This window comes from Phocoena sinus, chromosome 14, assembly GCF_008692025.1.
Source record: "Phocoena sinus isolate mPhoSin1 chromosome 14, mPhoSin1.pri, whole genome shotgun sequence".
Taxonomy (NCBI): domain Eukaryota; kingdom Metazoa; phylum Chordata; class Mammalia; order Artiodactyla; family Phocoenidae; genus Phocoena; species Phocoena sinus.
In genome coordinates, this window is record NC_045776.1 from 82829671 (window position 1) to 82852202 (window position 22532).

General features: G+C 54.0%; 1 protein-coding gene across 5 annotated transcripts in view; it reads right to left on the reverse strand.

The window, feature by feature from the left end:
• Positions 1-777: 777 nt before the first annotated feature.
• The window catches only part of ABCB9 (ATP binding cassette subfamily B member 9), a 33856-nt gene continuing 12101 nt past the window's right edge, over positions 778-22532 (reverse strand). For all 5 annotated transcript variants that reach the window (XM_032602510.1, XM_032602511.1, XM_032602512.1 and 2 more), the window contains 11 exons: positions 20459-21143; positions 16229-16343; positions 15519-15649; positions 14340-14545; positions 11982-12179; positions 10576-10704; positions 8238-8426; positions 7586-7759; positions 5324-5483; positions 3660-3796; positions 778-1988 (listed from right to left, as the gene is read on the reverse strand). In XM_032602510.1, coding sequence (XP_032458401.1) covers positions 1728-1988; positions 3660-3796; positions 5324-5483; positions 7586-7759; positions 8238-8426; positions 10576-10704; positions 11982-12179; positions 14340-14545; positions 15519-15649; positions 16229-16343; positions 20459-21059 — 2301 coding nt within the window. In that variant the 5' untranslated portion in view covers positions 21060-21143 and the 3' untranslated portion in view covers positions 778-1727. The remainder of the gene's footprint in view (positions 1989-3659; positions 3797-5323; positions 5484-7585; positions 7760-8237; positions 8427-10575; positions 10705-11981; positions 12180-14339; positions 14546-15518; positions 15650-16228; positions 16344-20458; positions 21144-22532) is intronic.

Genomic DNA, 22532 nt, shown 5'->3' on the forward strand with positions numbered 1-22532 from the left:
TCCACCTGAAACCCCAGCCTGGGCCCGAGCAGGTTCTTGCTGTGGGACCCAGTTCTCAGTTTCATGATGGCTTCTTCAGGTGGGGAGCCAGAGGGTCCTGGATAAATAAGATGCTCCAGGCAGGCCCAAGCCCCTGAGGGCAAGCAGGGGACCCAGCTGGCAACAGTCTGGGTCTCAGGCCTTGGTTTAATTGGCAGGAAAACGGGTACACGGCAGACATGGAGCTGGTATATGCAGTGTGACTGTACCAGTAGTTAAAATATTGAAATACTTCTCTACCAGTTGGTAAAAGCCACTGCCCAGCCCCCCTCCCAGGACCCCAGACTTCCACACAATCCAGCAAGTAAGAAGCACCACCAGGAGGTCTTCCTGTGTCCCATCCTAAGCCTCTCTTCTGATTGAGCTGTTCTGCTGCGTAAAATTTCTTGGCGCCATGGGCTGGTGGGCGTGGGGCGCCCCGTCCCTGATGGAAAAAAACAGGTGGCGTTTGCTGGGTCTCGGCTTTCCCGGGAGGTACAGAAGCCCCAGGGATTTAGAGGAGACAGGTCTCCGTTATCCCGCACAAGCCCCATGGAGGCAGACAGACAGACATGGATGTCTGCGCTGGGGTCCTGGGGACATGAAGGGGCTCCTGGACACTGGGCGGAGGCCCTAGACCACCCAAAGTCTCCCCACAACTACACCAGGCAGGGCCGGGGGAGAGTTAGTGGATGGAGAAACCTAACCAGGTGATGAGGCAGACGGCCCAGGAAGAGGTCAGAAGTCAGGGGTCAGAGGTAGTATACTTTATTGACCGGGTTCTCCCAACATCTTGCAACCCCGCTACAAAGCCAGACCTGGGCTTTGCCAGTGTCCCGTCCACTGGACAGGGAAGAGAACGCGACTCCCAAACATCCAAAGGGCCTCAGAAGAGCAGAGCGGCAGGGTGGATGTGGGAAGGGGCCGCCAGCCAGGGGAGGGGCAGGGGGAGGGGCTAGCACTGGGCGCTGGGCCAGGGACACCCCGAGGCTCCGCCAGGCCTGGCCAGCCCCTCACTCTCCCACTTAAGGTCCGTAGTGGTTCACAGTGAGACTGGCTTAGATTTGGGAGGGCGGAAGGGGTGAGGGCAGGCAGGTGCCTTCCACTCCCCACCCACCCTTGGCCTGACTCACAGAGCTGGGAAGAGGGAGAGACAGGAAGTCCCCTCCCCGTGTTCCCTCCCCCGCACCCCGGGACAGGGAAGCCCCTTCTCTCCAGGGGCAGAGGATAGAGGCCTAGTTCTCCCTGACATCCCCCAGGCTCCTAGGAAGGGTCACTCACTCCCGGCTCAGAAGTCTCTAGAACTTGCCCATCATTGCTCCCAACTAGAAAAATGTTTTTGAAATCTAGGAGATTGGGGCCCATCAGAACCAAGCAGTAAAAAACCTGGTTAAGATCTTGGTTTAAAAAGGTAGCTCTACCTTCACTTAGAAACCTTGGGAGACCAGCTGGAGAGACCAGTGGTGCCTCCACTGCCCAGACTGGAGGGGGTTGTTCATGGCAGCAGGGGGCTGGTGGTGGCCCGGGGAACAGGGTGGGAACCGGGGGTGAGACGCAGGAAGCGGGGACACGTGGGACAGGGCAGCTGGCCCTCCAGTGCCGTGGACCTGGGCTCGGAGGGCAGCGGGGGCGGCCGGGGGGCCCCCGTGGGCACATCTGCCAGGTGGGCACTGGAGCCTCTGCCCCACCAGGAGAGGCAGGGCCCACGGTCAGGCCTTGTGACCGCCATTGCCCGGCGGCTCCCTGAGGCCGGCTGTGCAGTCCGAGGTGGGCTCGAGCCCCAGCATCTGCCGCTGCACCAGCCTGGCGTAGAGGCCACCCTGGGCCAGCAGCTGCTGGTGTGTGCCCTGCTGTACCACGCGGCCCTTGTCCAGCACCACGATGAGGTGCGCCCGCTCCACCGTGCTCAGCCGGTGCGCGATGATGAGCACCGTGTGCTTCTGCAGGTTGCCGTGGATGGCCTGCTGGATCTGTGGAAACAGGAGGGCGCCGGCTCACACGGGCGTCTCCGCCGCCACCCACTGCCCCGCCCGGTCCCAGCTGGGATCCCAGATCCACCGCGTCCCATGGATGCTCAGCCTCTCTGAGGCTTCCTTACTTGTAAAGCAAGGGCTGGCACAGGACCTGCTTCCTGGCTTTTGTCCACGGGGGACGGAGCTCAGAGCCTGACACAGGGCAGCGCCCGGCGGATGACAGGGGGGCCCCTAACACGGTCGTCTTCTCGTCTTCCTGCTCCTTCCCCTAACCTTGGCCTTGGTTAACGGTCTCACCGTCAGCCCCGAAGCACACGCCGACAAAACCAGGCATCACCTGGTTCCTCATCCTTCCCTTATCACGTGTGACCCCATCCAAACTCTGCACTAAGACGGCCACACTCCAGGGGGCTTCTGCAGCTCAAGGCCTTGTTGCTAGGATGACCCCAGCCCCTAAATGCCCAGTGCTGCCAGGAGAATTGACTTCTAGACGTCACCTGATGGTGGGCCCCAGAGCTCCCTTTCTTAGAGCATTTACCAAAAAGGGCTTATAATTGTAAAACCTTCCCCTGTCCCCTGGAGATATATATGCAGATCTCCTAAAACTCAGGAATGTTTTTCTCTGGGACCTGAATGCCATCTCATTGTAATCATGGGAAGGATAGGGCCCCTGTCTTCCAGTCTCAGTAGAGGACAACCACTGCTGGCCAGCAGTCATGGGGACGGATCACACTTGCACTGCCCAGCCCTTTGTGAGTTTCTCCTGGTCCCCCACTCTTGCGCCCTCCCTACACCCTCACTCTCTCTGTGAAAGGCTCCGTCACCACTGTCACCCCTGCACAGGAATGGGGCTCAGCTCTTCCCTACTGACAGCAGCTACTAATAAAATCTGTTTTCCCAGCTTTAACTAATGTCCAGCAGTGTTTCTCTTTGACAGTAGTGACCCTTCCCTCAATCTCTCGATCACATGACTGTTTCTTCTTCTTTTTTATTTTTGGCCGCACTGTGTGGCATCTGGGATCTTAGTTCCCCAACCAGGGATCGGACCCACGTCCCCAGCCCTGGAAGCGCGGAGTCTTAACTGCTGGGCCGCCAGGAAAGTCCCCACATGACTGTTCCATTTTCTACATAGCACAGGCCCCAGGGTGAGCTCATGCTTATCTCCTTGTTATCTGTCTCCCCCTCTGGACTGGAAACACCTTGGGGGCAGGGGCCAATGTAGGTGCCTAGAACAGCGCCTGGTGCCCGGGAGGCGCACATTAAATACCTGTGTAGTAAATGAACTGATCCATGGAGGGACTGAGGTAGCTGGTCCTCTTCAAATACACTATGGGGCCCTTCTTTCTTTACCAATGAAATGAGACTCAGGGGGTAAGAGACACGCGCAAGCCATGAGCTGCAGAGCGGAGCTCCTATCCACGTCCCACACCTCCTGACCCCTAACCCAATTCCATATAATTTCAATGCCTCGAGCCAGAGGCTGGGCCAGGGTGACCAGGCCCTGGGCCTCCTCTGCCCCCGCTCGCTCCCTGCCCTCAGCTCCGGGACAGCCCAGTCCAGGAAGCTGCTGGCCTGGGAGGGCCCCTGCAGCCATCTGCGGGGGGAGGGAGGGCTCTGGCCGCCTGGAGCTGCTACTGCCCCAGCATCACCCATTACCCAGCGACTCACCAGGAACTCGCTCTCTGCATCCAGGGCGCTGGTGGCTTCGTCCAGGATGAGCACGGGTGGGTTCCGCACCAGAGCCCGGGCCATGGCCACCCGCTGCTTCTGGCCGCCCGACAGCTGGGCACCCTTCTCCCCCGTCTCTGCATGGCAGAGACACAGGGGCAAGTGAGCGGGAGGTGAGGTCGGTGGCCCTGGGGAGCAGCGAGCAACCCCCGCCTCCGCCTTTCCCTGCTGCCACAGGAGCTCTGCTCCCCAGGAAAAGGTGGGGCTACAAGGGCCACAGGCTGGAAACCTCATGAAAAGATGCTCTTCCTCCCTGTTCGTAAGAGGCATGCAAGTTACAACTATGTGCAATTGGTACCAAGATACCAACTTTTACCTATTAATCTGGCAAAAATCCACACGTTTGATAGCACACTGTGCTGGTGTGGCCGAGGGGAAAGGGCACTCCCTCCTCTCCCTGAGGTACCGCTGTGTCTATCCGGCTGTGCCGTACAAGTCTACAGAGCACAATTACAGAGGCACAACCCTTGGATCAGCAAACCCATCTCTGTGAATATTTCCTACAGATTCACCTTCTCACGCACGGTGACTCACAGCACTGTTATTGCCAAAAAAAAAAACAAAAAAAACCCAAAGAAACAAACCACCAAATGTCCATCAACAGGAAACAAGACATCAGTTATTTTTGAGTAAATTATTATAAAGCCACACAACAGAATACTATGCAGTAGTTCAAAAAAGAGCAGCTTTCTAGGTATCCATACGGACAGGTCACTTAAAAAAGCCGGGGGGCAGAATAGAATGTGCTGGATTTTTCTCTGTAAAAGGGTGGGAGGGAATAAAAATACATATTCATACTTGCATAAAGAAACTCCAAAACGACATGTAAGAAAATAATGAAAGATGTTTTGGTGGGGGCAGGGGGGACCTGGCAGTGAAGACCGGGATGAAATAAAACTTCGCGTTGGATATCGTTATGTCTATTTTTTTAGTTTTGAATTGTATGAATAGTCCCATTGCGAGAGTTAAAATTTTTAAATATGTTAAATAAAATCTATAAGGTAATATATTGTTCAACTTATTAAATTAGAATATTTACTAATATAAAATTAAGTCACTATAATTAATGAATATAATACATATATTATTTTTAAATAATAATATTTCAGGGACTTCCCTGGTGGTGCAGTGGTTAAGAATCCACCTGCCAATGCAGGGGACATGGGTTCGAGCCCTGGTCTGGGAAGATGCCACGTGCCGCGGAGCAACTAAGCCTGTGCGCCACAACTACTGAGCCTGCGCTCTAAAGCCCATGCTCTGCAACAAGAGAAGCCACTGCAATGAGAAGCCCCCGCTCGCCACACTAGAGAAAGCCTGTGCGCAGCAACGAAAACCCAATGTGGCCAAAAAAATAAATTAATTAATTTTAAAAAATAAAAGAAAAAAGTGTCTTTTTAAAAAAAATGACGTTTTGGAACTAAACAGAGGTGGTAGTTGTAAAGCATTGTGAATGTACTAAATGCTGCTGAATTGTTCACTTAAAATACGGTGGTTAAGTTTATGTTATGTGAGTTTCAGCTGGCAGAGGGCAGTGCATAACTCAGGGTTGCATCCCTGAGGGTGGACCTCCAGGCACGGTGGAGGTGATGCTCTGGGCTCTGTACCTGTATTGTAGCCATCCTGGAGTTCCATGATGAAGCCATGGGCATTTGCCTTCTGTGCAGCCTCCACCACCACCTCGAAGGGCACGGTGGGCAGGCCATAGGAGATGTTGTCTGTGATGGAGCGCGCGAACAGCACTGGCTCCTGGCTCACCAGGGAGATCTGCGGAGGAGGAAGGATGGGCTGTGAGAGGCCTGGAACACGTCTATCCAGCTGTCACCAGGAGCCTCACGAGCCCTGGGCCCGAGTGACGCTGGGAGACTCGGGTCTGAAATCTGATCAGGGCCCGCGATCAGGGCCCGCGGCCAGCAGCTGCATTCAGCTGCCTCTCTTATTTCCGAACAGTAGGGTCCACTTTCTGCACAAGCTCTCAGCCTCCCCGACCAACAAACCGGGGCCCCGCTAAGCTTGCCTCTCTGGGCCCAGTCAAGCTCCCTGACCTCCAAGACGGAGCTTACTGGCTGCCCCTGACCTAGAAAGAAAGAGAGAAAGAGCGTGGAGTGTAACTCTGTGAGTCAGCCTGTCCCTGGCAGGAGGCAAGGGGGCACAGCAGACCCAGGCCACAAGGACCTCCCTGGCTGGTGCCCCCTCCCTGTAAGAGAACAACTGAAAGGAGCTACTGTCTCATGGTCTCACTTTTAGGAATTTGTATGTAGTTGGAGGATATCATTGCAACACTGTAAATAGCAAAAAAGGAAAAAGAAATACAAAACTAAACAATCTAATTCTCCATAAACAGAGCATGGGTTAAACGACTACGGTGCACCCATAGAATCAAGCCATAGTGTATGTCTCATATTTCTATTTTTGTTTAAAAAAAGCATATGTGCCTTTATATATAGGAACGTTTATATAAAGGTAGGAAACACGTTGGAAAGGATATTGACTAAACTGCCAATGCCGGTTCCCGACACGGAGTGGAATTCAAAAGGTGAGATGGAGTCACTCAGGTCTTTGTTATGAAATTCTCTGAATATATGGGAATATGGTTAGGTTGTTGAGTTTTACTGCTCTGGGTTTATAAAAATTAAAAATTTATAGAGAAGGTATTCACAAAAGAGGAAATCCAAATAACCAATAAACATATGAAAAGGGACTTAATATCTTTAGTCACCAGCAAATGCAAAAGACCTCTACACCGAACTACCTCTAAATACCAACTGGTACAGATTCAGGACTGGCAATATTAACAGTCTGAGAAGATTAAGTGTCTGAGTATGTTAACTATTGCAAAGCCTGAACAGCTCTTTCTAGGAGCCACTTCCAGAACTCTGGTGGGCAGCAGCCTGGTGGGGGTAAACCTGGGACCACTTCTCCACCATCTGTCCCTGGTTATATACACATAAGTGGGCAGATTTCACAACCTGTGGCCTCCACCAGCATCTACAACTCTCAGGCTCTCATATATCTTAATGTATGTAGACAACGTAAATCGTGTCTGCTTAATAGTCGGTGTTTCTTGTATAGTGTGCAGCCTGAACAACCGTCCAGGGCATCCCTGCTCTTATTGCCAGCAGAGGATCAGGTGTTGAGTCTACTTTTCTGAGAGTATTACTCAAAACTGTAAGGTCATGAATAGCCTCCTTTAAATACTGGAGATAACTTCAATGCGGAACCATCTGAACTCTCACCCACTGCTAGTGGGAATGTAATGTGTAAAAAAATAATAATAATAAAAAAGTAAACCACCTTAATGGCAGTAACTACTAAAGGTGAGGCTCTGGGAGATCCTACCCACCCATGGACACTGTGATATGGACTAAACTGTCCATATCGGTATTGCTGGTAATAGTAAAAAAACAGGAAACAACCGGAATATCCATCAAGAACAGAATGTATAAACGGACTGTCCCATGTTTACACAGTGGATTATCTTCCAGAAATGAAAATGAGTGAACTACAAACACAGCCTCAACCTGGAAACCTCACAAATAACACTGAGTGGAAGGAACAAGACACAAAGAATACACACGTTACGGTTCCAGCCAGACAGAGTTTAAAACTAGCAAAACACAGCTGCGCTGTTCGGGGAGGCATAGAGATGGGAACAAAAGAAAAGCATGGAAATGACGATCGTGAGCGTCAGGCAAGACGTTGCTTCTTGTGGGGAGAGCTCTGGAATGTTCCAATTCTTGAAATGGTGATAATTCTTTGAAATGTACGTGTGTCTTGAGCCCTCTTCCCCACACCTGTGTGCGTGCTCGCGGGAGAGAAGGTCGGACAAGGAAAGGGCGGAGGAGGGCAGCAAAGGCCCATGCACGTACCACTCGGTGCAAGTACTTGTGGTCATAGGCGCTGATAGGCTTCCCATCCAGCAGCACGCGACCCCCTTCCAGGGGGTAGAAGTTCTCCAGGATGTTGACGCAGGAGCTCTTGCCACTGCCCGACGGCCCCACGAGCGCTGTCACCTTTCCTGGGGACAGGCTGAAGGAGACATTCTGCAAGGAACACGCAGACACAGTGTGGGGCCCCTGGCTCATATGCTCTGGCCTCAGATGCAGGCGGGCACCCTTCCCAGCCTGCCCCACCGCTGGCCCCCAGAATGCTCTCCTTTCTAGGATTTGGCAGCACTTTTATACTTGTCTCGTTTGCCTGGAATGTTCTTTCTGCAGAGAGCCATCAGCTGGCTCCTGCTCCTTGTTTAGGTCTCATATCAAATGTCACCTCCTCCGAGAAGCCCTCCTTGACTGCTAATACCATCTCTGCAGACTATCCCTGACTTATTGCCTTCCTAGCACTTCTCCAAGAATCCTTTTGTTAATATGATCTGTCTTCAGTGTTCCTGGCCTTTCATGTTCCTGGCTGCACTGCCATGGCCTGGCCTGTAGGAGGTGCGCGAGAGATGGGATGAGGGAAAGGATGACTTCCCGGGGGGGTGGGGGTGGGGGGGTGGGGGGCGCTTGGGTCTTCTCTCACCTGCAAGACTTGGGTGTGGGGCCGAGTGCGGTAGGTGAAGGTCACGTTTTCGAAGTCCACCCGGCCCTCCAGGTGGTCAGGGGCCAAGTTCCCATCATGCACCATGGTTGGCTGCCGGTCAATGAACTCGAACACCTTCTCCGCGGCGCCCACTCCTTGCATCAGGCCGCTGTAGACGGAGCCCACGGACTGCGGGGCGAGTAGACACACATTCCTGACCCATCGATGCCCCGATCCTGGGACACCCCAGCCCCTGCCACAGTGCTAGAGAGCTGACGGGGGTGAGGAGAGAGCAAGCACACAGCAGCAGTTCTGGGGGCGGGGTGCCCACGGGAGGCTGCTGGAGCCCCACCTGCTAGTACAGCAGATCAAGACGACAATGAAGAAATGAGGACAGCAATAAAAAGTACTGGTGCCTTGTGTGTTATAGCTAAACCTCACCACCGTCCAGCAGAGTAGGTGTTACCACCCTCCAGAGGAGGAAACGGAAGCACAGAGAAGTTAAATGAACTAGGCAGAATGTGGCAGAACAGGAATCAGACCTTCCTCTTTCAGCTGTCACAGAATTTTCAAATTTCAATTTTAAAAATGGCCCTTGGGCTTCCCTGGTGGCGCAGTGGTTGAGAGTCCGCCTGCCGATGCAGGGGACACGGGTTCGTGCCCCTGTCCGGGAGGATCCCACATGCCGTGGAGCGGCTGGGCCCGTGAGCCATGGCCGCTGAGCCTGCGCGTCCGGAGCCTGTGCTCCGCAACGGGAGAGGCCACAACAGTGAGAGGCCCGCGTATCGCAAAAAAAAAAAAAAAAAATGGCCCTTAATTTATACTATACATCTCCTTGGGTAAAAATATACACAAGTATAAGTGTGAATAATGACTCATTTTACTGAGTACTTATATATGTTAAGAGGTAGGTTCTATCATTATCTCCTTTCTGGTGATACGGAAACTGAGGCACAGAGAGCTCAAGTAACTTCCCCCAGGTCACACAGCCAGGAAGTGGCAGAGCCAGGATTCGAACCCAGGCACATCTGGCTCCCAAGTTCAGGCCCTTATGAGCTGTGACTGAGGGTCCTGGTTGATGAAATAGGGGTGATATTAGTACCATTGTCATGGTTCCGCGAAGCCAGTGCTCAGCACATAGTAAACCCCCAACACACCACAGCTATGGCTATTCTCATAATATCTGGATATAAGTATTCCTATTGAGATACAAGTGCTTATACAAGTGTATAAGTTGTCCTTCTTGCTTCATCCCAGAGGTGGCCCCGGTTATCCAAGTACCGTGTCTTTCGAGTCCTTTCTCTGTGCTTTTACAAACACATGCACATATGTAATTAAATCATTTTGAGATGGAAAAAAAACCCACAAATGGGATCAGACCATCCTTACGACTCGGGGATTAGCTTTCTCACTAACAGCATGTCTTAGGGGTCTTTCCATGCCAGTGCACACAGCTCTACCTCATTTTTGTGGCTGCTGCCTAGTTTTCATAGCACAGATGGACTGTTTCTAGAATACAGATGTACTGTGTTCACCCAATCGCTGGTTGACAGGCATTTAACTTTTCACCGTTATAAACAATGCCGCACCGAACATCCTGGGACACATGTCTTTGCCCACTAGTGTGGATATTTCTGAAGCACGGATTCCGAGACGCTGATTCAAATGACACTGCATGGATGACTGTAGCTAACGCAAAGTGCCATCTGCAGCAGATGCTAACCCACCCCTCCCCTGCCGCATCTTTGAGCTTTACCATTGCAGGACACAGAGGCTCAATCTTAATGCCGGAGGGCTTTGTGGGGGGAGGGAGGCAGACCAGAGGAGCACTCCGAGTGTCCTCCAGCAGTGACTGATGGCAGCTTCGGCACAAGCACCACGCCAGCTCCCTAGTCTCGGGACCTGCTGGTGGGGGCAGCCAAATTAAGACATAAAACCCACTCTGTTCTTTCTCCATGGAGCTACTCTTTAAAGTGGGTTAAAATAAAGTCAGACCATCTGCCTCTGAACTCGGTTCCCTTACAAACGTGGTGGGCAAGTCGTTTAACCACTCTGAGCCTCAGCTGCTTTTTCTGGGAAATGGGGACTGGAGTAGCACTGACCGTGCACAGTGTGCTCAGGAGAACCTTCTGAAATAACTGCTGTCGTTGCCACTTTGCTCCATAAATGGAGTTGCTGTCACTTGTACGTGTTACTCTCTTTATTAGTATTATTGGTATTGTCACGTTCTTTAGAAAGAAATACCACCTCCCGTGAACCCTGGAGCACCCCCATTTAGATCCCTCTCCCTTCCCTCTCCCTTCTCCCCAGGGCCCCCCTCCCCCCGCCGGCCCCTCACCTCCATACAATCTCCCAGGACAAACTCGTAGATAATGAAGGAGATGAGATTGCCGCTGGTCATCTGCCCTGAGATGACGAGGTGGCCCCCGTAGTAGAGGATACTGACCTGGACCACCAGCAGAGTGAGCTGGAGGGAAGAGGGAAAGGGGGATCTGAGTCATGGGGGCCTTGGCTCAGACCTTCCCCACAGCCCCTCTGTCCCCTGCCCTGCAGGGGAGGTGAGAGCAGCTGTGGGCGCCTCACTCACAGCCACAGACTGAAACTCCAGCCCACAGCAGGGATGGCCTCCCACAAGCTGGGGCCCTTCTGTCATTCATGCCCTCCCTGCCCCCGCCATGGAGTTTTTCCCTGCAAAGGCCCTCAGCTGGAACAGGCCATGAGCCTGGCTGGGAACAAGGCTTTCTTTGTAAGGCCCTGGCACACATACACAGCCCCCAAGCGCCTCAGCGAGGCCAAACTGGAGTTTTAGTCTTCTCCTTATTGGGAAGAGCATGGTTCAGAGAGGCTGAGTCCACTGGCTAAGGTCACACAGCAAGCCAGGCAAAGCAGACGAGGTCTGTGTTTCCATGAAGGAGGGGCTGTGTCCAGGGTGTGCTTGCCTCCAGTCCCCTCTGGTGTCTGGGGGAGTGGTCTGCGAGAGGAGTGGGACCTGCATACCCATGACAACCCACTGGGTCCCTATTTGCCCCTCCCCACCCCAAGCCAGCGATGCTGGGTCAGAACTAGATCAATGGCTGGGCCACAGTGCCTTTGCACACTCGGCAAGAGGCGCCCCTGCCGGTGGGCAGGTGAGCTGGATTTCAGGCCCTTCTTCTCCCTGGCTGGGCACTTTTGAGGGGTGGCCCACCCTGGGGGGACCCAGAAGGTCCTTATTCCCTGCTTTCCCTGTAGACCACCCTCTCTTTCCTCCCCCTAAATTCCAAACCCTCCTCATTCCTACCCCAGCTGTTCCCCAACAGCCCACCCCCAGATGTGGCCAGCACACAGTGACAGGACCCAAGTGCTTCTTCTCCAGGAGGGGCTATAACTCACCCCCAGGGAGTGAGCTGGACACTCTAATGGCGGCATGTGTGTGGTTGTGACATAGGACCTGCAGGGAAGCCGGCCGAGGATGGCTCCCAGCTGGCCTCGGGGTGACTCCCCACCTTGGCAGGGATGCTTCCCTAGCTGGGAAAAGAAAGCTCCTACCCTGCCACCCCACGCCCAGGTGAGAGGGAGAGAGGAGGTGCCCTGCTTGAGGACATGCACTGAGAGGCTGAATTCCTTTCCAGAAAGATTCTCTGAGGACAAGCAGAAAGTTGGGACGAAGTCAAGTGTCACATCAGCATACCTGGACCTGGGCTAATGTCCTGATCTAGGGGTCCCCCATCTTTGTGTGAGACCTGCCCGGGCCGGGGCACGTACCCCGCTGCCCCAGACGTAGTACATGTAGGCCGCAGCCTCCTTCCTGTTCAGCTTGTAGACCTGCTGCAGCTTCCGTGAGTACACCTCCGCCTCCTCCTCCTCGTTGGCAAAGCTCCGGACTGTCTTCATGGCGCTGATGGTCTCCTCAGCCGTGCTGCTGGCTCTGGCCAGGGCATTCTGGACCTCTTTGGAGAGCCTCTATGGGTGGGAGGCGCGACAAGAAGAGACCCCAAAACACACAGTCTCACCCTCTGCCTGAGCCTCTCTGGTGTTTTCTATCTTTAGCTGGTGCCAGCTCTGTGCAGGGAGTTCCAGGGACAAGGGGATAAGACCCAGCTTCCCTCCTCCCCCATTCCCTTCTAGCTTGATTTGCTGAACTCAGACTCCAGCTGGGCTCTTAGGGTGAGCTCCTGAGGCTCTAGCTCCTGAGGCATGGCGGGGCTGATCATGAAGTCATCTCCAGTATTCAGAGGAGGTTATGCGTGACCATACAGTTTTGGGTAATCCTCTCAGAAAAAGAAGTCTCAATACCTGATTCTGTGCTGGCATAAGAGCAGGGATGCCCTGGATGGTTGTTCAGGTTGTACACTACACAAGAAACACTAACTATTAAGGAGGCACCATTTACATCCAGCAATATATATTAAATTACGTGAGAGCCTGAGGGTTGGCACAGAGATTCCAGAACTCTTAGCCAAGTTCTAGATGGTGGTGGAGGCCACGAGCTACGAAATCTGCCCTCATCGTGTGCTTATAACTGGAGACGGATGGCTGAGAAGTGTGTGACCACCAGGCTGCTGTCCACAGAGTTCCAGAAGGCACCCGGGGCCACGCTATTCAGGCTTTCAGTAACCACACCCAGAATCTCACACCAGCCGGGAAGGCTGCCCAGGAGGCTGAGACAGGCTCCTCCACAGGCATGTCCCATGACCTGCGAGTCATGCCCAGGCCATCGGAAGCATGCAGCACACTCAGGCATCCTGGGAGAAGCCAGCCTGTGCCTTGCGTCATGTCTGGCTGCGGGCGATGTGTGTGGCTTGTGGCGATGACTGTATCCTACACATTCGGGTACAGGTACGAGACCTAAACAGGGCTTCCTTGAGGTCTTGCCCGGTTGAACTTAAAGGTGGGGCCTGAGGTGTGTGCAGAGGCGGGGCTGGTGCAGGGAGCTCCAGGGTTTCCTGCCCCCTCTCAGGGGCGGGCAGGAAGGCAGGAAGGGTGGTGTGGAAGGGAAACAGCTCCAACTCCAACTCATATATTTACTTTTTCTACTCAGGGAGGAAAACAGTGAGGCCGGTGACCCAGAACTGCTGGGGAGAGGGCCCTCCTGGGTGGTGGGCTCTGCCACAGGTGACACATTGGATTGTGGGGAACGGATCCATCTGGGAGCTGGCCTCAGGTCACGGGCGCCAAGGGTTCCGACCAAACTGGGGACCCTGAGCTGATCACGTGTCCCAGCCCCTGCTCACGAGTGTCCCTGCCCCCGCAGGCCTGGAGCACTGAGGAGGGGCCGCCTACACTGTCTGAACCCAGCCTGGCTCCGTTAGGGCTCAGGGGCACCCACCATTGCAGGAAGCAGGAGGAAGGTGAGGCAGGGGCCTAGCTTACAGGCTGACCTTCTGACAGAGGCAGTGCCAAGAGGCGGCCTGAGGGGACTTCTGCCTGCCCATCACTGCATCATGGGCGAGGGCCTCGCTCCCGGGGGCCTGAGCCCTCCCCCCCGACATAAACGTATAGAAAGAGAGCAAACTTTGCACTCAGAGTGAAAACCAAACTTGCTGCAAAGGCCGACACCATCTGGCCCCCGTCACCTCCCTGCTCTCCCCTCACTCCTGGCTCTGGCCTCACCGGCCTCTCTGAGGCTCTGCAAACACGCCAGGCACATTCCCACCTCAGGGCCTTTGCACTGGCTGTACCCTCTGCTTGGAATGTGTTTCCCCGAGCCGTCCACCTCTTTACTCAAATGCCACCTTCTCAGAAAGATCTATTTAAAACTGGCAACCAGCCCCAATGCTCCCAATCTCTCTCTTCATTTTTCTCCTTAGCAGTTATGATCTTTTACTGTATTATATATTTTCATTATTAGCGCCGTTGTTATTTATTGTCTGTTTCTCTTATTAGAATATAAGCCTCCTGAAGGCAGGGGCCCTGTCTGTTTCGTTGATATAAACCAGTGCCTGGGACACGGTAGGTGCTCAATAAATATTTATTGAATGAGTGAAATGAACCAGTGAATGAACGCAAATGCAGCCTTACGATGAGTCCTTCACTAGCCCCTGGTGGCCCCCTGAACCTGCCTAAGGGGTCCCTCAGGAGCTGCCAGGGCTCAGACCGCAGCGGGACCCAGGCAGGGCCTACCTTGTAGTACTTGCCGTAGATGTCAGACACCATCATGATGATGGGGAAGCCCATGAAGGTGACCAAGGAGAGCTGCCAGGAGAGGCTGAACATGAAGACCACTACGCCCGTGACCTTGACCGCGTTCCGCAGGAAGATGTTGATATTCTGGGAGACCAGGTCGCTGACCATGGTGGTGTCCGAGGTGAGGCGGGAGATGAGGTCCCCTGGAACACAGGCAGCTCAGCTCCCGCTGTGGCAATGGGGTCACTGTGGGCAGCGGCAGGGGACCCTCGGGGAGCTCAGACCTTCCCCACCTTCTGGGTGGGGTGGGGAGGGAAGGAGAGCGGACGCCCCTTGAGGGCTGTTCTGAGCCCAGACCTTGTCACCAGCATCTTGCTTCAGCGTCACACCTCCCAGAGCACAGAGGAGGCAGCTGAGGCTCGGGAGAGGGAAGAGGCTTGCTCAGCGCCACACAGCGTGGCCGTGACTGAGCCAGAGCTGAGCCCACGTCTCCTCCCTGTCACTGGCAGAGGGGCCACTCCCCTCTTCCCTCACAGAAATAACAATCTGGGCTGTGGAGGAGAGAGGAACAGAAAGCCCTTTACTGACTGCTGGATACTGGGCTAAGAGTTCCACAGCAATCCCACAGGGCAGCTACCGTTATTGTTCCCATCTTACAGAGGAGAAAACAGAGGCTCAGACAGGTGAAGTTAGTGACAGAGTTTGCACCCAGGCTGGTCTGCCTCAGAGATCTGGGGCAGATGCTGTAATGTCTTCCCTGCTCTGCCCTGGGCCGGATGCTGTAATGTCTTCCCTGCTCTGCCCTGCATGTCTGCCCTGCTCACTCCCATAGGAGCTGGGCCTCTCAGGCCACAGGCCTGGGTAGACCCTGCCCTTGTGCTTCCCACAAGCCAGTGGGAGGCGAGGCCTGGTTGCTGCAGGGACAGCAGGTGGCCTAGCGAGGGTCCTATAGTGGCCGCAGTTCACACCAAAACCTCAGCCGCAGGCCAGCTCCCCAGGGCTCAGGCAGGGCCGGAGGCCCAAGCCAGCCTCCCGGGGTGTCCCCATCCTGAACTGGATGGCAGGAAAAGCCATCAGGACTGAGACCATGGACGTGCCCACTTAAATCCTCAATGCAAGGCAAGCCCACCTGGCCGGGCCCAGCCCCAGGTCACCCGAGGCCCCAGGAGGACCAACCTGTGCGATTCTCGTCAAAGAAGCTCGTCTCCTGAGATACCAGCGAGCGGAAGAGACGGTTCCGAAGGCGAATGTTCAGTCTGGCAAATATGAGTGTAAAAATGCCGCCCCGAACACCTGCGGCAAATGAGCTAATTGCAGATAAGAGATGTTACATATAGCACGACGTCCTTCCGACAACCAACCGCCACCCCCCGCCACCCCCCCGCTGGCAGGCGTGGGCCCCTCGCAGGGCAGAGACCGGGTGGCACCCCGCCCTCGAGCCCACTCTCCGGAGCTGGCACCTCCACGGGGTTTCCCTGTTCCCAACAGGAGCTCCCAAGGTGAGGGCACAGAGGGGACTGCGTTTACTGTGGGTGAAGGGCCCAGCTCCACCAGCCAGACCCCTCTCCCTTCTAGAGGAGCACAGACAAGGCTGGTCCTTGTTTCCCACTTGGAAAACCGCGGGGGGTGGGAGGGTGCTGGTGAAAGGGGAACCCCGAGGACTGAAGCCATCTGTAGGGACAAAAGGGCGTTGCTCTAGGGTGTGGCTCAACCAAAGGGACAGAACTAAGCCAGTTGGGTTGTTAGTTACCACGGGGACCAGCTGAGGCACAGGCTCCCCGGGGGCATTTCCTGGGCCTCCCTGGCCCCTTCTCCTCTGGGGAGCTGGCCCTGCCCTCCTTCCCCGCAGCAGGCCTGGGCGGGTGGGGGAGGGCAGGGGCCGCTACCTGCCGATGGCCAGCGCACACATGACGGTGACGGCCGTGCTGAACTGCTCCATGCTCTTCTGAATGACGATGCCATCGATGGCCCGGCCTGTGTAGTAGGGGAGGAAGGTCTCTCCTGCGGAGACAGGGCGGGCTCAGGGGGCATCGGCACCCAGGGGAGCCTCTGTCCTTCCTCCTGAGCCTCTGGAAGCCCCCATACCACCCACAGTGCTGACTCCACCGTGGGGTTTTCTCTCTCGGCAAACTCCTGCTTCTCAACGGGGCAGGGGGCAGGGAAGGGGTCCCACACTGCTTAATGCTCTCTCTTTTCAGAGAACAGGAACATGGGAAATGTGAGTTACTTAATCTATACAGACTGGGTCGTGCTATCGTGAATAATGGCGACCAGGCATCGAGCACACAGAGACAAGGGGCTCCCGTGTGACAGTTCACCCCCTCTGCACGTGGACCCTGAAGTCGGCTCTGTTATCACCCATTTTACAGATGAGGAAAGTGGAGCTGAAAAGATGAGCTGACGATTGCTCATCCACACAGCTGGTGGCTGACAGACGCCAAAGTTCACTTCCTTCTTCTCTTTGGCCGAGGGTTCAGAGTCCAAATTCTAGACCCTCAGAGTATGTTGATATTCTGGTTCTGAGCAATGCTGTAAATTGCCACCCCGCCCCTCTTGATGGGGCACTTTACAGTTTGTCAGATAATTTCTTACCCATATTTCCTGCTATATCTTCACAACAATCCTGGGTGGACGTGGGGAGGGGGCCATTGGGCAGGGATGTCACCCCATTTCACATGGGAGTGGGAGACTCAGAGAGGCTGAGTAGTTCGCCCAAGGTCCCACAGCAATTAAGAGGAAGGGCCAGGACTCAAACCCAAATGAGCTTCCTATCTGGGGGCTCATTCCTTGTGCCTTCCCTCCCAATAACCCAGAGTAAGTGCCCGCTCCCATCTTATGGAAATGATGGACACGGAAAAGAAGGTGGTCAGACCAGGCTGTGTCCCGTTTTCACTGCAGCTCTTTCAGCAGCCATAGCCTGGCTCAGGGCTGGGCACACAGGAGTCACTCAATAAAGGTCAGTGAATGAACCCTGGGCAGGTAGGGCAGGCCCTTCCCTGGTCAGCTCTGCAGGACTGGCTCAACCAGGACAGTGAGACCTTCTGTAGCGCTCTGGCGCCCTCTGCCGGTCTCAGCACAGGGACCACAGGGCGGCAGCCGAGAGGGCCTCTGGTCTCCCCTGTGTCCTTGGCCAGATGGGGTCTCCAGGCACCCCTGTGAAGTTCTACCTCAGCTGAATCTCTGCCTCAGTTTACCTACAGGGAAGTAAAGGGCATCAGCGAGCTCTAGCAGCATTATGATTCCAGCAAGCACCAGTGATGATATTAACCACCATGGATGTTTATGGAGCCCTTGCTGGGTAGGTGCTGTGCTAAGCACGTATGCAAACTCTTTTGTCCAATCTGCCCAAGAACCAGGTGAAACTCTCTAGTCCATCAACAAATCCTGTGGCTCCACCTTCAAAATATTTCCAGAATTTTCTGCCTCTACTGCCCCACCCAGGTTTGTCAACCTCCTTTGGACTATCTCAGCAAACCCCTGGCTCCCCCTGCTGCCACCTTTATCCCCATCAGCCTGTTCTCCACTCAGCCGACAGCAGGAGCCTGTGAAACCCAAGGCAGATCATCTCATCCAGCATCAAAGTCAAAGGCCTTACAGTGGCTGACGGCACCCTGCACGACTGGGCCCTGCTACTGAGCTGCCTCACCTTCTTCTCTCCCCCCACTCCCTCTGCTCCAGCTGCGCTGGCCTCTCTGCTTTTCCTTTAACAATCAGGCACCTTTCTGCCTCAGGACATTTGCACAGGCTGTTCCCTTTGCCTGGAGCACTGTTACCCCAGATAGCTGCTCCCTCATCTCTTTCAAGTCTCAAATGCTTCCCAATAACCCCATAGGTGGTCTATTATCATTCTTCCCATTTTACAGATGAGGAAACTGAGGCTCAGTCATTTGCCCAAGGTTACTGTAGTTAGGTTGCCATGAAATCCATATCTCAACGGGAGATACTCACAGTGGGTGGTTTTTCTTTTAGATTATAAGGTTTCAGAAAAAGCTGAACCTACTGGATGCCTGCTGATGGAAGAATAATCGTTAATGATTGCAGTACCTAACTTTTATGAAGAAGTACCTAGTTTTGTCAGACACCGTGCTTCACCTCATTTAATTTTCACAATAACCTGAAGAAGCCCTCGTTGCAGTATGAGAAGCTGAAGCTTGGCCACGTTAAGTAAACTTGATTAAAATTACTGATGAAGTCGGGGGTCCTAATTTCAAGTCGAAGCCCATAACCTTGACATAATCCTGCAGGCTGGTGCAATCTGCTCGGCTGTATTTTAGGACATCTGTATTCCCTAAGCGCACACCAGCTGACAACAGCACCCTGGGAGGCAGGGGAAACGAGGCCGCGGGGGGCAACATCTGCCCACACAGGCAGGACGGTCATTCATTCATTCATTCATTCACTCAGTAAGTCTGATTCTGTGCCAGGTATCAGGGGCCCTGGATGAGTCAGACCTGGCCCCTGTCCGCGAGGGGCTCAAAGCCTGGAAGGGGAGAAAGGAGAGTGGACATGTGATTTTCATGTCACCGATGCTGTAATTAAGGGCCACGGTCGGCAGAATCTGAGTAGGCATCTCAGGAGCAGACATTTGGGCCTCGAAGCATGAGTAGGAGAAACTGTCTGGTTAAATGAAAAGGGGTCATCCCAACACTCACGGCCACTAAAGTTTACTGGGAGCTTTCTATGTGCCACGAGCTGTCCGAGGCGTCTTGCTCAGATTAACTCACTGAACCTCACAACTCCGCAACTGCTGACGCCCATTTTACAGATGAGGAGATGAGACTTAGAGAGGTTAAGTAACTTGCCTAAAATCACACAGCGGTTAAGGGGCCGGGACTGAGAGGATGGAGGATGGATGGTACAAGGAAATGGGCTCTGGGGTTCGCCTGTCCTCTTTGAGATCACTCTGGCTTTGTGGCTACTCCCAGACTCTGTCCCTGGGAGTTAAACATGTAACGACTCATAGCAGCTAACATTCCTGTACTCATCATGCCGTACCAAGCTCTGTACCTGTCCTTCTCCTTTCTGTCTTTTTTTTTTTTTTTTTTTTTTTGCGGTACGCGGGCCTCTCACTGCTGTGGCCTCTCCCGTTGCGGAGCACAGGCTCCGGACGTGCAGGCTCAGTGGCCATGGCTCACGGGCCCAGCCGCTCCGTGGCATGTGGGATCTTCCCGGACCGGGGCACAAACCCATGTCCCCTGCATCAGCAGGCGGACTCTCAACCACTGCACCACCAGGGAAGCTCCTCCTCTCTGTCTTTTTATTCAAACTTTACAATACCTTGGGATAAGGATGCTCCCAATCCCCATTTCACAGAAGGAGGAAATGAGTCTCTGAAAGGTTTGAGCACTTGCCCACGAACCCCCAGAACCCGTGGAGTTTCCACCCCGTGATGTCCCTTCCCACCCACGTTGCTGGAGTGTTGCTTTAAAACTGTTTGGACCAGATCCACAGTAACAGATACAATTTACGTCACCAACCAGGACACACACACAGGTGCACACAGGTAAAATAAAAGTCTCACGAAACAATACTTAATCTTACCACAGACTACACACCCTGATGGTTCTATTCTATTCTGCTTCATTACAAAAAATGCTTTGAACCTATAAATGCCATTTCTAGGAACTTATCCTACCGATATATGCACATTTATATGAAACATGTATGAACAAGAGAAAAAGACTCAAAACAACCCAAGAGTCCAACAACGGGAGACCGACTAAATAATCTATGGTACAGCCACACGGTGCAGTATTACACAGCCAAATAAAAGAATGAGATACGATTGGAAAAATGCCGGGATATATTGTTAAGTGAGAAAAGCAAGACACAGAATGGAGTGTAAGAGGTGGGGAGAGTGACGAGTACTTATTTGCTCGCAGCCGCATAAGGAAACGCTGGAAGCATATACAAGAAAGGAATAAAAGTGGTTTCCTGCCCACTTGGAAGCTTCCGGAACCTTTTTCTGTAGTTAGCCCTGGGCACCGGGGTCAGGGTAGTCAGGAGTAGAATTAGGAGTGAAACTCTCAGTGTTTACCTTTGCGTATCAATTTGATATCTGAACCACGTAAGTAAGATGTTAAAATGTGAGAGGAAAGAAGAGAGCCCTCACTTACCCAGTGCTGCCATGATGAGGAAGAAGGAGGCGGCCACGAGGAAGGCGATGTCGGGCTTGGTGTAGGACAGCAGCTTCTGCAGCGTGGCCCCGGAGGCCTGCTCAGGCGCGGGCCGGTCCTCCCCAGGGGGACCCTCGGCCTCGGCCCCTGCCCCCCGCTCGAGGGCCTTGGCGTCCGGCTGCACTGTGGACAGCAGCCACCAGAGCAGGAAGGACGCAGCAAGTGAGATGTAGGTCCACACAAAGAGGGCCCAGAACCACGGGTCCCGGACCGGCTTGCGTACCTCGGAGAAGAGCAGCAGCTTCACCATGGTGTAGATGCCCGCGAAGAGGCACACAAGGGCGATGACCGTCCATGAGGCCCGCAGCCGCCGGGGCCCCAGGGCGCTGTTCTTGGCCACGCCGATGGTGGCCCCCAGCAGCAGGCAGCTGCGGTACAGGCAGGCCGCCCAGAGGTCCAGCACCGAGTCAAAGATGTTGAAGTGCCGGATGTCCTCCAGGAGGCTGCGGTCCAGGTGGCTGAGGACATAGATGGCCGTGGTCATGCCGACATCCAAGCTCATGAAGGCCAGGGTCACCACCACTGCCTTCCACAGCTGCATCCTGCTGGCGGGTGGTGGGCAGGCACCGAGGGGCAGGCTCTAGCTCATGGGGGCAAGGCCATTGTCTGTGGGGTGAGGCCAGACCTGTAGGAGCAACAGGGCAAGGGGTTCAGGTGTGCTACTTGCTGGCTGTGTGACCTTGGGCAAGTCACCTGACGTCTCTGCGCCTCAGATTCCTCATCTGTAAAATGGCAGTGACAAGAATACTGATTTCACAGAGGTATTGTGACGGCTCCACTCATTCAAGGAATATTTATTGAGCACCCTCTGTGGGCCAGACTCTGTTCTTTGCACTGGCGATTTAACAGTGAACAAAAATAACAAAGATCCCTGCTCTTGTGGGAGAGACAGATAATAAACAAAATAACTAAATGATACAGTATGTTAAGAGATAGGGCTGGGGTGTGAGGAATGAGGGGCCATGAGGGGCGGTGAGGGCAATTTTAAATAGTGGGCCAGGGCTTCCCTGGTGGCGCAGTGGTTAAGAATCTGCCTGCCAATGCAGGGGACATGAGTTTGAGCCCTGGTCCGGGAAGATCCCACATGCCGCGGAGTAACTAAGCCCATGTGCCACAACTACTGAGCCTGTGCTCTAGAGCCTGCGAGCCACAACTACTGAGCCCGCGTGCCTAGAGCCCGTGCTCTGCAACAAGAGAAGCCACCGCAATGAGAAGCCCGCGCACTGCAACGAAGAGTAGCCCCCGCTCACTGCAACTGGAGACAGCCCGCGCGCAGCAACGAAGACCCAACACAGACAAAAACAAACAAATAAACAAACAAATAAATAAACAAATAGGGGGCCAGGGAAGACCTCGCTGTGAAGGTAAACCCTGAGGAAGACTGAAAGAGGTGAGGGAGTCTGCCACGTGGAGATCTGGGGGAAAAGCATTTTGGACAGGTGGAACAGACAACGCCAGAGCCTGAGGTAGGAACGTGTGGCTTGAGGGAGGCAAGGAGGCCCCATGAGGTCAGAGAGGTGAGGGTGCAGGGATGTGCAGGGCTCTGCAGATGAAACTGAAATCAGCAAAGGATATAATGAAGACTCATTGCCTTATGACTACTACCGCTACTGCTACTACAATCATTAATTTCTCTGAACCTGTTTCTTCTTTTGTAAAATGTTAGCAGGAGGTTTAATATGTGAACATCAGGTCTGGGCACAGTGCCGAGGCCGTAATAATTGCTACTGATTGTTACCACATATAGTGCACGTTTAATAAACGTTTGTCCACTTCCCTCCTCCCCACATCAGGCCTTCAGTCTCCCGAAATAAACCTGAACCCTCTTAGACCAAGAAGGGGTGTCTGCAGGCCTGTGAGCAACCCACAGACTTTTGTATCTGCCTGGAAGTTTCCAGAATCTTTTCCTCCAGCCCAGGTTGCCCCTCGCCCTCAGCCTAGCTGGTTTTCTGGAGTGCGATGTCTGCTTTGCCTAAGGTATGTCCCACGCTGGGTCCTTGAGGCCTGGACCAGG